The following is a 15669-nucleotide window of genomic DNA, read 5'->3' on the forward strand; positions in this document are numbered from 1 at the left end:
ATCAGAACTGGAGGCAGTATTCCAGTATCAGTCTCCACAGCGCCATGTGCGGAGCTAAAATCACCTCCCTGCTCCTACTGCCCACTCCCCCGTGTATCCATCCAAGGACTGCATTAGCCCTTTGGGATTCAATATTCCCCTGGAAGCTCCCATTGAGTTATTTGTCCACTCTGACCCGGACTCCCTCTCAGAGTCACTGTGGTCCAGAATACAGTCCCCCATGCTGGAGGGGTAGCCTGCATCCTTTATTTCTAGATGTATGACCTTGCATTTGGCTATATTAAAACACATTTTGTTTGCACGAGTTTAGGTTACCGAATGATCCAGATCGCTTTGTACGTCTGCCCTGTCCTCATCGTTAATTACCACTCCTCTGATCTTTGCGTCACCTGCAAATTTTATCAGCAGTGACTTTCTACTTACTTCCAGGTCATTGATAAAAATGTTGAACAACACTGGGCCTAGCACCAATCTCTGTGGAACCCTACAAGAAACAGCCCCATTTGATGATGCTTTCTCATTGGACAATTACTTTTTGACATCTGTCAGTTAGCCGGAAGTTAATCTATTTAAACTTGTGCTTGCTGATGTTGTATAGTGCTCGTTTTTTAATTAGAATGTTGTGTGGTACTAAGTGAAATACCTTACAAAAGCCTAGGTATATTACATCTGAACAAAAAGAACAGGAGGACTTGTGGCACCTTGGAGACTAACAAATGTATTGGAGCATAAGCTTTCGTGAGCGACAGCCCACTTCATCGGCTACAGACTAACACGGCTGCTACTCTGAAACCTCTCAAAATACATCTGAGCAGTTATCTTTATCAACAAAACTTATCTTACCAAAAATGAGATCGCGTTTGTTTGACAGGACCTGTGTTCCCGAAAGCCATTGTGACTGGCATTCATTGTATTGCCATCCTTTAATTTTTATTGATTGAATCCAGTATCAACTGTTCATTATTTTGTCTGGGATTGATGCCAGGCTAACTGGCCTATAATTGCCTGAGTCATCCCACTCGTCCTTTTTGAATATTGGCACCACATTTGCACTCTTCCGGGCGTGTGGAATTGCCCCAGTATTCCAAGATTTATCTAAAATGAACAGAAATGGGCCAGAGATCTCCTCAGCCCACTCTTATAGGACTCTTGGGTGCAAGTTAGCTGGGCCTGCTGATTTTTAAACATTCATCCATCGTAGATACTCTTTAACATCCTCCTTAGTTACTAATGGACTGGAAAGTACTTCATCCTAATATAATAGGAGTACACCATCCTGCTTCTTGCTAAATAGAGAATGGAAATATTTATTGAACACATCTGCCTCTTCTGTGTCAGTATTAACAATTTTACCATTCCCATCTAGCAATGGGGTTGTACCATTGCTAGAATTCATTTTTTGCCTGATATGCTTTAAAAAAAACTTTCTTATTGTCCTTAGCCCTGCCTCCCATGGATTTTTTTCCTGTTGTCTTTAGCTTCCCTTATCAATTTTATACACTTTGTATCCTTTAATCTATATAATAATTACTATCTACTTCCCCTTTTTTCCATTTGTTATTATTTCTAATTGCTGTCTTAACTTCCCCTCTTAACCAAGTTTGGCTTTTACCCAAAGTTATGGAATCATGGCTTTTTGGCAATCTAGTAAACTCTTCTTAAATGACTCCTGGATTTCATCTGTCTGAATTTTTCCTCCCAATCAATTTCACTGGTCCCATTGGCATTAGAACCCAGGCCCTGCTTTAATTCAGTCTGGAACCTGCCTGCTTTGCAGCACAAATGCAGGCAAAAATCACTGGAGTGCCGATAGTCCTCCATTGCCTTCCCACGATTCCCCCCAAAGGAGAGACAAGTTCTTCTGGGAAAGAATCTTCGAGCGTCTGAGCACAAAGAATTGTGGGATATGCCCCCAAACACACACAGGCAAGCGCAGAAATGGTGAGGGCACAGTAACGTGGGTAGGATTTCGTAGCGCGCATGCGCACGCCCAGGTGAGGTGCCAATCACCTGGGCTCACTGTGCCGTGAAGACTGACCCGGAATGCGGTCAGGGCACTAACAGGGGATGGGGAGCCACGGTGTGCAAGCGCCTTCCCAGGGCCAGTGTTCTCCCCAGGGCGGGCGGGGAGGCGGGGAGACAGAGCAGTAAACGATGTCACGTCAGAGTCACTGGCCGCGCCCGGTGCCTTCACCCCGGTGCCGGCGGTTCACAGGACTGGATCCAGTGCTGTTCTAATCGTTTATTCTGTTCGTTTGCCAGGTACAAACGGTGAGAGCTCTCAGACGCCATCCCCACCCCGTTCCCCAGGGATGCCCAACGAGAGCTGCAGCATCGCGCCACTCACGCCCTCCCAGTCCCCGGTAAGCCACAGAACCCGCCCCCCGCCGGGTCATCTGGGGTGCAGCTCCCTGAGAGTGGCCATCGAACTGTTCTTTGCTCCACCCCTTCTCTGGCCCTGTTCTGCCACCATCCACGGCCTTCTTGAATTGGTCCAGCTACCAAACTACTGGCTGTAGGGCATGGTCTGGTCAGCCCCACTGCACGCTGCGGGCCAGTTCTCCGATGAAGTGGCCAGCCAAGAAGTGGCGTATGTGGGCCCAGTGTCAGAGGATGGGCGGGAGGTCATGGCAGCAGCCGTGACATCTCCTGAGCCTGGCAAAGATCCTGGAGGTGTGGGGCAGGGAGAGGGGTGCACAGAAAGGCCCTTTCAGTATCTCCCCATAGGTGCCTATCAGCAAACACTGACTGGTTTGACAGAGGAGATCAGACTCCTGATACGAGGGCTACCAATCCTCATCCTCAGGGCATAACGTGCCCATTAGCTGGCGTCAGGAAGGAACTGTGCCTGCCCGGGGCAGTCTGGCACAGTCGCCTGCATTGGGGGTCTCTCATACCTTCCCCTGAAGACCTGGCATTGGCTCTTGTTGGAGACAGAATACTGTACAAGATGGTCTGTCGGGGTGCACCAGTCAGGCAAATGCTAAATTGTTTATGAAGCTTCAATGGCAACATAAAGACGTCAACAATATCTTCCGTTATTCAATGAGAGAAAGGCTCAGTTGCGGTAGGGTGTCCCTCAGGGGAGAGACGTCTTTATGTATCTTAAAGATGAGTTTGACCAACAAAGTTCACATCTGGGTCCAAACTCTTCCAACGTTTGGGAGGGTTCAGTTTTAGGGGATTTGGTTCAGGCTCTCCTGATAATAAACACGACAGACCCTCTAGTCAGCTCCAACTGGAGGTGCATAGAGTTAGGGAGTGTAGACGGTTCCTCTTTCTCCAGCCCTATCCACAATCCCCTTTTTACCTTTCAAAGTTAGCATGTGGAACTCATTGCCACAAGATCCTAGTGAAACCCAGATCTTAGTTACTTTTTTTTTTTAAAAGGGGAGGGAGGTTGGACATTTGTATGGCTAATGAGAACATCCAGAGTTATATTTGTGAGGAGTGACAACCCCAAGGGTTTTGACAGGATATAAACTCCCATAGTTCAGGGCATAAACCAACTTTTGGGACTCAGTAGGAAACTTTCCCCATGAGCAGGTTATCCTGTAACTACGTACTGTGGGATTTCTTGCACTTTCCTCTGAAGCAGCTGGCACTGGCCAGTGCTCACAAGGTCCAGGATTAGATGGACCCTGTGCTGATCCAGTCTGGCTGCTCCTAATGATCCTTGTGGTGTTTCAGAGGAACGAAGCCCGGGCACAGCGACCCACTTCCTTCTCCGTGGTGGTGGCCATTGACTTTGGCACGACCTCCAGCGGCTATGCCTTCAGCTTCTCCAACGACCCCGAGGCCATTCACATGATGAGGTAACTTGTCCCTCTGCGGGATGATGGCTTGGGGGCTACAGTGGGCGGACGTCTGGCCTTTCTCTGCATCCGCTGTCTTTTAACAGGGGCGCCAAAGCAGCTGGGGAACAGGACATGCTCTTGGTCTGTCCACCCTGTTAACCCTGTCCTGTTGGATGGTTTCCCCTTCTCCCTATCACTGAATCATCCCTCCCTCAGACCCAGTGCTGAGCATCCTCCCCCAGCATCCCGAGGACTGGAGAGAAGCTGGGACCAGGATGGGGATAACTGGGAATAATGGGACAATATTAAGCAAAGGAAAATACCTACTAGATGAGGTGTATGTAAGGCTGGGATCAGTACCAGGGTGTGAGTCAGCACCCTGCAGAATAAACTTTAGGGATCAATCCTGCACTGGCCACGGAGGATGGTCCCTTGTGTGCCTTTTTCGTCTCGATGGGTGGAATCGTCTCTTGCTTTCTGCATATTTTATTGAGGAGCCAAGCACCATGGTTAGCTTGTCCTGGGCTGCAAGCGTCCTGCCAGGACAGATTCACGATCAGGGCTCTAACGTGGCGGTGCTTTCAGTCCCATCTTCATTCTATGTTAGGCCCTTATCTGGCCCTCACCGCAGTATCTGGGCACCTCCAACCCCACTGTGAGGCAGAGCAGTGCTGTCATCCCTGGCGTACTGCTGGAGTCTCAGAGACTTGTCCCAGGTCTCATAAGAAACCTATCGCAAAGCAGAGAGGTCTCCTGATCCCAGGTTAGGGCCCCAACCACCGGGCAAACCTTCCTCTGTCTGCTTCCTACCCCCTGCCAATATTAGAGACCGAAAGCCACTAGCTCTGAACTTCGCTGGAGTCTCAGAGGCTCTGGAAGCTGGACCCTAATTTAATAATGAGCCCTAATGGGCTAAACCCAACAATCTCTGACTCTGGGGTGTCTGACACCCAGATCCAAGGCCCCACGTTATGGCTTGGGCCTGTCTCTAGCTGATAAGCCATTTCCTCCTCTCTCTGCTGGGTTTTGCCATCTTCTGAGCTCCAGGAGGGTGGAGGCCAAGGTCAGGAAGGTGCACGTTGGGCCTGAGGAGTTGGGGATGCTGTAAAATGAGAGTTCGAGGCTGCAGTATCGAGGGTGGGGGGATGCAGTCACTGCACGAGAACTCAGTACTTCTGTTTGTGAACTGAACCAGAGCAGGTTAGCCCCAGTGTAGCTAGTCACCAGGCCCTGCTATGACGGGCTCCCCCGCACAGAGTAATTTATTTACTCAGGACAACTCAATTAAGACCCGGCATCTGGTTCACAATCAAGCTTCTTGTACTCCCCCACCCGGCCATCCCTGGATGTCCTCTGCCCATGTATTTATCAATACCTCCTTCAGCTAGTTGCCAAAAGCAATCAACAGGCCTTTGGCCAAGACAATGCTGCTACACAGAGACACCACTTTATCTATCCACTTGCATGGCCCTCACCGCTGTAGGGTTGACTAGATGGGGAAACTGAGGCACAGAGACATTAAGTGACTTGTCCAAGTTCACGAAGAGGGTCTGTGACAGAACTGGGACCCAGATCTCTCAAGTCACGGTACAGTGCTTCAACCACAAGGCCATCCTTCCTTTGGGAGCTAGATCCTAGCTCAGGTTTCTAAGCAATTAGGGCCTCTTGCTTTGAACGATCCAAGAAGTCCTGACAGCAGCAGCAGAAGCCCTTGACCCCCAGCGAGGCAGATGGTGTGTGAGGTCCCTTCAGTTGTGGAGTAGCGACCGGAGTGGACAAATAGGGGACTTTTCCGCGTCTCACCAGAGGTGCCTATCCCCAAACAGTGACTGCTTTGGCAGAGCCGGTCAGGCCCCTGGTCTGAGGGCAGCCAACCTGCAGATATGCACAAGGGACATACTTTGACAATGGGCCAGGCTTGGAGGTTGGTCAGATAGATTCACCTGGGACCATGGGGCCACCCGTGGCAGAGGACAGGACCACCGGAAGCCAGAAGCGTCGGCTCCTTGTTTAGGAGGAGTTTTACAAGGCCTATTATCATTGTTAATTGCAGCCAGAGAGCAGATGAGCTTGGCTGGGGAGGGCGGCCCTGAGGGACACCCCCGGAGAGCAGGAGTTGCTGAGGGAGCCGTCTTGGAGGCAGGACGGGAGCCGCTCCACCACAAAACCCTGAGGGGAGGGAGTCCCGGAGACCGGCGTGGTGGAGGGAACTGAAGGCAATGGCCAGACAGAGACGAGGCCCTCGGGCTGGGCCATGAGTGAGGACGATATGGGTGGCGTGAGTGGAAGCCAGAGGATTTGGAGGAGAGGAAGCAGAGGCAGGAGGCTCTGGGGGCACGGAGGAGGGGAAGAGGGGTACGGTGGATGCAGACCCAGGGCAGGGAGACAGTTGGCTTCTGGAAGGCTGAGGGAAAGGAGCTGGAGGGGACGTCGACATTGTGACCCAGGCTCCAAGACTCGGTGCTGCGGGTTTTTTATTGTGGCGTAGACATACCCAGAGAGATTGTAAGGGGAGCGGCAGGAGATGGCACGCGGACATGTGGGCAGGGCGGAAGAGGCTAACGGAGGGGCAGTCAGCCTGGCAGAGGCTGGAGGAGGGGGCTGGGGTGGGAGAAGGCTCCCTCCCGCACTCTGCGTGGGTGGGAAGACAGCCACTTGGCTGGAGCGCCGGGCTGGTGCCCCAGGGACTAGCAAGTAATAAATAAACTGACTGGTGCATTTGAAGACTCGTATCCCTGCCCCTAACCCTTCCTGTCCATGGCTCGCGGCCCCGTTAGCTCCAGACAGGGAGGGGGCCGGGCTGCTGTGGCTGCAGAGATTCCATTCATTGAGGGCTGACCTCGCAGCGTGGGGTTACTGCTCATTCCCTCCCTCCAGCCGGCTGGTAGTTCACCCAGCAGCTCCCCTCGTCAGGGACCATGAGCAACCCAGCCATCTCCCACCCTGCCACCTTCTTCCCTCTGGCCACCAGCTGGACCCCGCTGGCTCTCTCGCTGGGTAATTACTAAGGAGCTTTTTCAAATCAGTAGGGTTCTGGCTGGGCTCGGTGGCACCCCAAATATGACAGAGAACTTTGCTCACAATTATTGAGCCGAGCAGTCGAAAAGCGCTAACGGGGGTCATTTAAGTAGGGCCTAGTAATTTGAGCAAAGGTGCCTGGGTTCTAATCCTGGTCCCGGCTGGGTGAAGACCCCGTCTTGGCCAGACGGTGGCTTTTGTGTATCCATAGATAATACAGAATACTGTTGGTGAAGGAGGCCATGTTGATAGTCTCAATGTCCTCTTTCGATCCCCAGGACAGGCCGTGATAAGGCAAGATTCCCCCATGCTGCCCTGTCCTAACACATCCAGTTCATTCCGTCTTTGGCCTGTTCTGCTGAGACTACCAGCCAGGTGCCCAATTAGTGCCAGATTTGTGATGGGGGCACCTGTCCCGACAAAAACCCAAGGAGGAGTCTCTGACTGATTTGAGACATGGGCCACTGAACAGCTGTCAGGCAGCCCTGGCTTTTGGCCCTCTTCCAACCTGGGCCAGAATTGAACCATTCCCTGTTCCCAATTGTAACAAACATATGCTCCTTGTCATCACTGTCAGGGCCCTTTTTGACCTATCCCCACCCACCCGTCATCTCTCCTTCACTCTCGAGCTGTCGAGGCTTGCCTCCCACCGGCCCGTGGTGCCAGCCTTCATCACCTACTTGTTAAATTCTTAAACACAGCCCTTTCTGTGTTCTCCCTGGCTGCCCCTCATGCTTGGGAGGAGCTCCCCATCAACTTCCACAAAGCTACCTCAAATCCCCCTTCCAAACTCTCCTTTGCCGTGAGGCCTACAAAACAGTTAAGCTGGCCAATATTGTCTCATAGTTTCCTCACACTCCCCTGTTGTCTCTTGTCATATATATAGATTGTAAGTTCTTTGGGGCAGGGACTAGAGGCCAAGTGTGGAGGTGGCATGCAGGGTCACGTGCCCCCCCCCCACCCCATTTCTGCCAGGGTTTGCCAGCCGGGCTGTGCAGCAGCTCCTGGAGCTGGCGAGGTGCAAGCCGCAGCCATGGGAAGAGGCAGCAGCAAACAGCTGGGAGCTGCAGGAAAGGGCCGCGGGGGGGGGGGGGGGGGGCATGACTCAAGCTGTTCAGGGGAGGTGAATCTTTAAATTGTGCTTCCCCCTGCCCCCCCTGCCCCCCCCACTATCAGCAGGTAGCAGTTGTCTTTGGCAGGGATTGTCTTTTGTTCTGTATTTGTACAGCGCCTAGCACAGTGGGATCCTGGTCCAAGCCTAGTAATACAGTGGTAATATGAATAACTAATGATAATAGAGAACCTCTGTACCCTATTACCAACCAATCCCACCTTGAGCCTCTGGCTGGGTTTTCTAGCCACTCCCACCAGGCGTTCAGAGGAAGTCTTAGCTATTATAAATGGTGCCTGTCACCTTTAAGAGGCGGGACACTCAATCTGACCTGGTTCCTCATTGCAGGAAATGGGAGGGAGGTGATCCTGGAGTGGCCAATCAGAAAACCCCCACCAGCCTCTTGCTGACCCCAGAGGGCGCCTTTCACAGTTTCGGGTACACAGCCAGGGATTATTACCACGATCTCGATCCGGAGGAAGCCCGGGATTGGCTCTACTTGGAGAAGTTTAAGATGAAGATTCACAGCACGAGTGTAAGTTAACCCTTTCTGTCCCTGTAGCTCTCGGATCCCCCTTTAGCTAAAGTACTAGGGACCTGTGGGTTTTGGAGCAGGAGGAGCTAGGTTCTAGCCCCCACAACTGTAGATTTATCACTCTGCAGGGGAGGGCAGATCTCAACCTGCTATTTCCCATGATGCCGAATTCGAACACTTCTGAGTGCAATGATGTGGCATCACGGAATTTTTTTGCACCAACTCCCGTAGCACCTCCTATGGGTGGAGCTCCCTCCCTCCTCATTCCTGCCTGCACTCCCCAGCCTTTCCCCCCACCCGCCCCTCCACATAGGGAGGTAATTCCATGTAGCTCTTCCCCCTCATCCTTGCAGAGGAAGGACCAGTGGGTTGGGCACCTCGGCACCTTCCAGGTAATGGCTGTTTGGTTTCCTCTCTGCTGATTGGGTGGGCTCGCCGTTCCACTTGCTCCAGCTCCGAGCAGACGGAGAAGGTAGCCGCGTGGCCGAACACTGCGCTCGATCCTGCTCTTGCTGAGGTCAATTGGGAGGCCGAAGTGACGGCCCCCCCCAGAGGATGAGAACTTCTAGCAACACCTCATGGGCTCACAGCACCCAGCTCCTTGTCAGCGCTCCGGGTGCTGGGTTTGGCACAGTCCCTCTGTCACCGTTCAGGGCAACTGCACCTGCATTTCCCCTCCGTTGCCTCGATAAGGCGTCGGGCCCGCCAGCCATCACCTCTCTTGGGCGGAGACCCGCGTCTCTCTCCCTCCTGCCTGAGGTATTTCCTGGCTGCACAGTTCCCTGCCTCCACTGTGCTGTTCTCACAAGCCTAACCAGGCCAGCGTCTGCGCTTCGCTATCTCTCCACAGGCTACAGCCAGTGTCATTGCCCACAGCTAGACGTTACCACCCAGCTCTTTCTGAGCAAGCACATTGATTCTGACGGTAAAAGCATCACAGAGAAACCATACGAAACACAATAAAAACCCTGATGCACATGCGAATAAGCTTCCTACTGATCACCCCACCTCCAGCAAGCACTGCCGCAGGAGTCAGCCCTTCAGGCCCCACCAAGGGGTTTTTCTGTGGGTACAAGTTCATAACAGCCTCCATCCACAACAAGCAGCCCCATGCATAGGTTAGTCTTTCCTTTATCCAGCCTGGGCCATTGATCTTCAGAGTCAGGGAACAGATAATCCATAAACATTAGTCCCTTCCTCAGCTTCAAAAGGCTGGGGTTTGCATAACAGGGGCAGGGAGGAATTTGCATTCACACCATGCCCCCCGATGTTTTCCAGGAAATGCGCTTCACATACATTGTCCCAGAAGACCATTCATGTCTGCCACATGGTTCAGTACAGTCCTTTGATCGCCCAGGCCCACAGTAACACAGATCCTTCACATTTAATGCAATGGCCTCCAAGGATACTTCACTTCATTCAATAATGTTTTTCAAGGACATTGCTGGAAATTTCCACATCTGTCACACCCTCCACTGGAGAAACCAGTGCACTCCTAACTGCTCTGTGCCGGGCATGCTCCGAGGGGCAGGCCAGGGCTCAGGCCGTGACCATCTCGGGCTGTTTGTCTTGCTTTGCTAGGACCTCACCATGAAAACCGAATTAGAAGCCGTGAACGGGAAGAAGGTCCAGGCGCTGGAGGTGTTTGCACACGCTCTTCGCTTCTTCAAGCAGCACGCCGTGCAGGTAGTCCAGCTCCCCGGGGCGAGGCGGGGGAAGGCCTGGGAGTCAGCTGGAAATACTGGGGAATTTCCCAGTGGAATCCCTGCCAGTTGGGGATAAACCCCAGCAGAGCTGGCATGGGCCAGGGAAACCACCCTCCTGTGGATTTGGCTGCAAGCACCGACGGGGGTGGCAGGACTTTGTCCTGGGACTAGCTAGCTCAAAAGGGGGTCTGCCTTTCCCTCTTTTGTGTGAACTTAGTGTGGGTGAAAGGCGCCAGCTCACAGAGGAGAAGCAACAGAGGCAGTGTCAGGGCAAGCATCCCGCACCCAACACAGCCTTCACCCTGAGCTCCAGAACTCAACAGAGAGTTCTTTCCATGACCCATTCATTCCATTAGCCTCCCTGTCTGACTAGGAATGCTGCTGTCCGGGGCCAATAACTCACCTGTCTCCCAATAATGCATCCATCCAGTGGCACAATGGCATCCGGGGGGAATTCCTTCCTGACCCGCCCATAGGCCATTATTGTATGCCCTGAAGCATGGGGTTTGGCTATCAGTTTCTGCTTCTTTTACAACAGGAGCTCAAGGACCAGTGTCCATCTTTGCAAGAGAAAGAGGCCATCCGCTGGGTGATTACAGTGCCTGCCATCTGGAAACAGCCAGCCAAGCAGTTCATGAGGGAAGCAGCATACAAGGTGAGGTGTCTCGTGTTGGTTCCCTTCTTGGCTTTGTGGGGTTTTCCAAGGATTAGTAGGATCATTGTAGCCAGAGATTTATTAGGTCCCATCTTTCCCGTCCCCCACTCCTGGGCCAGAGCAGGTGTTTCTTTGCAATGTCCAATCTCCTCTAACCTGTCTGGGTATTTTTAATGTTTATGTTCTCCAGAGTGCTGTTTGTGTTGGTTTTGAATGACCCAAGTGGCAGGGGACTAAAGCCATAAGTAGTGTACAGTCCATTCTCCAAGCCTTTGTCCAACCCAGCTCAAATTAATGGAGTTCCTCCTTTACTTGAAGAAGGAACGGCTGGCCCTCGTAGTGCTGACGATTCCGGGGTCAAACCCTCCTGATGGCCCACGTGGGGGCAGCCTGCAAAAGTAGCACCTGGAGTGGAACTTGAACGCCTGCTCTCAGATGCTTGGGACGAGCTGCGTCTCATGCTAGCAGAGTAGAGTCTTTGATGCCTCTAGCATCTAGGGGATAACAGTCTACTACAGCTGCCAGCTAGGGGAGTTACTCCTTTACCTCAAGCAGTGGTGTTCATGCTTTTCGTGGTGTAGCCCCCGAGTTCAACAGTCGCTGTCGAGCCAGGCAGGATTGTTACCCTTGCCCTGTCCACACGCTTGTAGGCTATTGTCATATTCCCCCCCATTAGTCATCACTCAGCCCAGCGAGACAGTTACAATCTGTCCTTCTCCGCCAATCCTTGGTAGCGTTTGTCGCTTCTCTCTGAACCCCCGTGTCTCTAGAGCTGCCCAGGACTGATGGCCGTAACCCAGCTGTGACTACATGCCCTAATTCAGTCTGTGTTCTCCATACCCCTGGAGTGCTGATCCTGGGCCAGCTGTAGGGACAGGCGGACAGGCTGGTTGCCTTGGGCACCAATTGTCAGAGGTGCCACATTGCTCAGCTGGGTTGTTGGTTTTATTCTCCTCTGCGTGGGGGCACCAAAAACATTTTCTGCCGTGGGCAGCAAAACACCTAGGGCTGGCCCTGGGCTGATCCAGGAGTGCTTTTCAGGGACCCCGCCTGCTGGTGAACACGTGGGCATTTCTGCTGGAACTGGGCCCAAACACCATGCCCTGGGCGTCCCTAACCTCTGCTTGCCAGAAGCTGGGAGTGGACGACAGGGGATGGATCACTCGATAATTGCGCTGTTCTGTTCATTCCCTCTTACGCTCTTGCCACTGGCCACTGTCGGAAGACGGGAGACTGGGCTCGATGGACCATGGGTCTGGCCCAGCACGGCCGTTCCTATGTTATGTAAAACTAGAACAGGCATCCCATTAACCCCGTGGCTCTCAAACTTTGGCGCTGGCGACTCCTTTCACACAGCAAGCCTCTGAGTGCAACCCCCCCTTATCAATTAAAAACATATTTTAATATTTTGAACACTATTATAAATGCTGGAGGCAAAGGCGGGTTTGGGGTGGAGGCTGACAGCTCGCAACCCCCCATGTAATAACCTTGCAACCCGCTGAGGGGTCCTGACCCCCAGTTTGAGAACCCTTGCATTAACCGCTCCCCTCCCAGCAATTGATCCCTCATTGAGAACCCGTCAGTGAGTAAATCAGATCCGATATTTTGGCTGGCTCTTTGGTCACCTCGCAGGCTGATCTATAGGCTCTCCCCAGGGCTCATGCAGCCACTTCTGGGGTGGAACGTAGCAACGCACTGCAGTGCTGCATGACAGTTTAGTCCAGTGGATGAAGGACGCTGGTCGAAACTGTTGGAGTAATCTAGGGAGGCAGAATGGGCTAGGGCCAGGGACTAACAACCCTGTTTTGTTGGTCTCTTTAAGGACCTCCAGTGACCAAGACTTTGATTCCCCGGCTCTTCCGAAAGAGAGCCCAGGGTCCTCTAGCATGGTGCTGGAACATTCGTTTGGTACTGACCCGCAAAGCCAGGGGCTAGCACTTCCCAGGGCCATTCCAGCACATCCTTGTGCGTTTCCTTCCCCCGTAGGAGATAATGTCCCTTCAGGGGCTTGTGGAGGATTTGATTCTGGGGCCCGCCGAGCTGCTTGTGGCGTGCTCCAAGCTGCTGCTTCAGCTGACCACGTCTTGGCTCCCGGCGAGCAGATGAGAACATGGGTCTGTGTGGGGGCCAGAACAGTCCCCTCCCCGGCAGATCGGTTCTGCTCCTCCCCCCCCACCCCCGCTGTATTGTTTCACAGCCACATCAACAGAGGACGTGAAGGGTGGAGGGGAGATCTGCTCGCAGAGAGAGCAAGGGGGGAAGGGGAGGGGAAAGGAGGGGGAGCTGCGGGAAGGAGAGGGCGACAGACCGCAGGTGATTAGGGGTTGGGCGCCCCTCGGGTTTATTAGCTGGCTCCAGCAGGGTATAATTGAGGCTGAATAAAGCAGCGTCGGACTCCGCCAGGCTGGCATCCAGGACGCAGCGGGGTCAGGAGGAACGACGCCTGCTCTCAGAGAGGAGCCGGGGCCACGGCAGTGGTTTGCCTGGCTTGGCAGCTCTGGGCTCCTCTTTGTCCCACACGGGGAAGGGCAGGATCACAAACCTGACTGCTGGGTTCAGTGTCTGACAGGAGTCAGACCCCAGGATCTGCCCCACGGCACTGCCCCTGCTGCTCGTCATGGGATCCTCCCCACGACAATCCCTAGCAGCCCCTCCCTGGGGCCTGCCCCACAGCTCTCCCGCCACCACTCGTCATGGGACCTGGCCCACAGCACCTCCCCAGCAACCCATCCGTGGGGCCTGCCCCACAGCACTCCTCCAGCGGCTGGTCATGGGACCTGCCCCACAGCACTGCCCCTGCTGCTCGTCATGGGACCTGCCCCATGGCAATTCCTAGCAGCCCATCCCTGGGGCCTGCCCCACGGCTCTCCCCCCACCACTCGTCATGGGACCTGGCCCACAGCACCTCCCCAGCAACCCATCCGTGGGGCCTGCCCCACAGCACTCCTCCAGGGGCTGGTCATGGGACCTGCCCCACAGCACTGCCCCTGCTGCTCGTCATGGGACCTTCCCCATGGCAATTCCTAGCAGCCCATCCCTGGGGCCTGCCCCACGGCTCTGCCCCTGCCACTCGTCATGGGACCTTGCCCACAGCACCTCCCCAGCAACCCATCCGTGGGGCCAGCCCCACAGCACTCCTGCAGCGGCTGGTCATGGGACCTGCCCCACAGCACTGCCCCTGCTGCTCGTCATGGGACCTGCCCCATGGCAATTCCTAGCAGCCCATCCCTGGGGCCTGCCCCACGGCTCTCCCCCCACCACTCGTCATGGGACCTGGCCCACAGCACCTCCCCAGCAACCCATCCGTGGGGCCTGCCCCACAGCACTCCTCCAGGGGCTGGTCATGGGACCTGCCCCACAGCACTGCCCCTGCTGCTCGTCATGGGACCTTCCCCATGGCAATTCCTAGCAGCCCATCCCTGGGGCCTGCCCCACGGCTCTGCCCCTGCCACTCGTCATGGGACCTTGCCCACAGCACCTCCCCAGCAACCCATCCGTGGGGCCAGCCCCACAGCACTCCTGCAGCGGCTGGTCATGGGACCTGCCCCACAGCACTGCCCCTGCTGCTCGTCATGGGACCTGCCCCATGGCAATTCCTAGCAGCCCATCCCTGACCCACAGCTCTCGTCATGGGACCTGGCCCACAGCACCTCCCTAGCAGCCCATCCCTGGGACTTGCCCCATGGCACTCCTCCAGCGGCTGGTCATGGGGCCTGCCCCACGGCAATCCCTAGCAGCCCATCAAAGGGGCCTGCCCCATGGCACTCCTCCAGTGGCTGGTCATGGGACCTGTCCCACAGCCATCCCCACAGCACTCCCCTACCAGCCCATCCCTGGGGCCTGCCCCATGGCACTCCAGTGGCTGGTCATAGGGCCATCCCCACAGCACCCGCCCTAGCAGCACATCCTTGGGGCTTGCCCCACAGCACCCCCCCAGCAGCTGGTCATGGGACCTGCCCCACAGCAATCCCCCAGCAGTCCATCCAAGGGACCTGCCCCACGGCAATCCCCCAGCAGTCCATCCAAGGGGCCTGCCCCACGGCAATCCCCCAACAGTCCATCCAAGGGGCCTGCCCCACGGCAATCCCCCAACAGTCCATCCAAGGGGCGTGCCTAGCAGCACTTCCCAGCAGCTGGTCACAGGCCCACCCCCCTCTCCCCCCAGCAGCCTGTCCAACGGGCCGGTCGCGTGGCAACCCCCCCAGCCATTCCTGTAGCCCAGAATCCTGTCTCCTCAAGCAGCCAGTGGCCGGGGCTGCAAAAGAAGGTGCAAAACCCCACAGTGCAATGAGTGCTGTAGCCCCTGCACCCCGGGCCAGCCTGGGATGAGCCTGGGACCTTCACTGAAGGGCTAGATAGGGCTACAAGGGGTATAAAGCCTCCGGCTTCAGGGCTTCAGCCTGTGTCTAGGCATTAGGAGTTAGAATGAGACCGTCCTGGGGGCAGATTTCCCCACATCTCCCTGCTGTGGGGTTCTTGCTCCTTCCTCCGAAGCAGCTAGTGCTGCCCATAGGAGACAGGGAACTGGGCTAGATGGATCCTGGACTGGTCTAGTCGGGTGATTTCCATGTTCTTTACAGCATGGGCCTCTACTGTTTGAGGTAAAGGGATAACTTCATTAGCTGGTAGCAGCAGTGGGCTCTTATACTCTTTGGCAGACCAGCTACTAGAGGGGAACATTTCACACACACACTGAAACGGTGGGCTACACAATACTGTCCCGTGGGGAAGGTAACTCCTGGCTGCAGCTGCATGCATGAGGACTGGTAGGCCTTGATTTGTTGTATTCTGAATAGCACCATTCTAGATGCAGATCTTATTCCTGTCGATGGCTAATCCTTGTTTTT

The 15669-nt window shown here is 54.7% G+C and overlaps 1 protein-coding gene across 3 annotated transcripts in view; it reads left to right on the top strand.

The window, feature by feature from the left end:
* HSPA12B (heat shock protein family A (Hsp70) member 12B) overlaps positions 1-15669 on the top strand; it is a 65772-nt gene that overhangs the window by 18498 nt on the left and 31605 nt on the right. For all 3 annotated transcript variants that reach the window (XM_037898428.2, XM_043544976.1, XM_037898427.2), the window contains 5 exons: positions 2263-2363; positions 3691-3815; positions 8275-8461; positions 10043-10147; positions 10706-10822. In XM_037898428.2, coding sequence (XP_037754356.1) covers positions 2263-2363; positions 3691-3815; positions 8275-8461; positions 10043-10147; positions 10706-10822 — 635 coding nt within the window. The remainder of the gene's footprint in view (positions 1-2262; positions 2364-3690; positions 3816-8274; positions 8462-10042; positions 10148-10705; positions 10823-15669) is intronic.

This window comes from Chelonia mydas, chromosome 4, assembly GCF_015237465.2.
Source record: "Chelonia mydas isolate rCheMyd1 chromosome 4, rCheMyd1.pri.v2, whole genome shotgun sequence".
In the NCBI taxonomy this organism is placed as follows: domain Eukaryota; kingdom Metazoa; phylum Chordata; order Testudines; family Cheloniidae; genus Chelonia; species Chelonia mydas.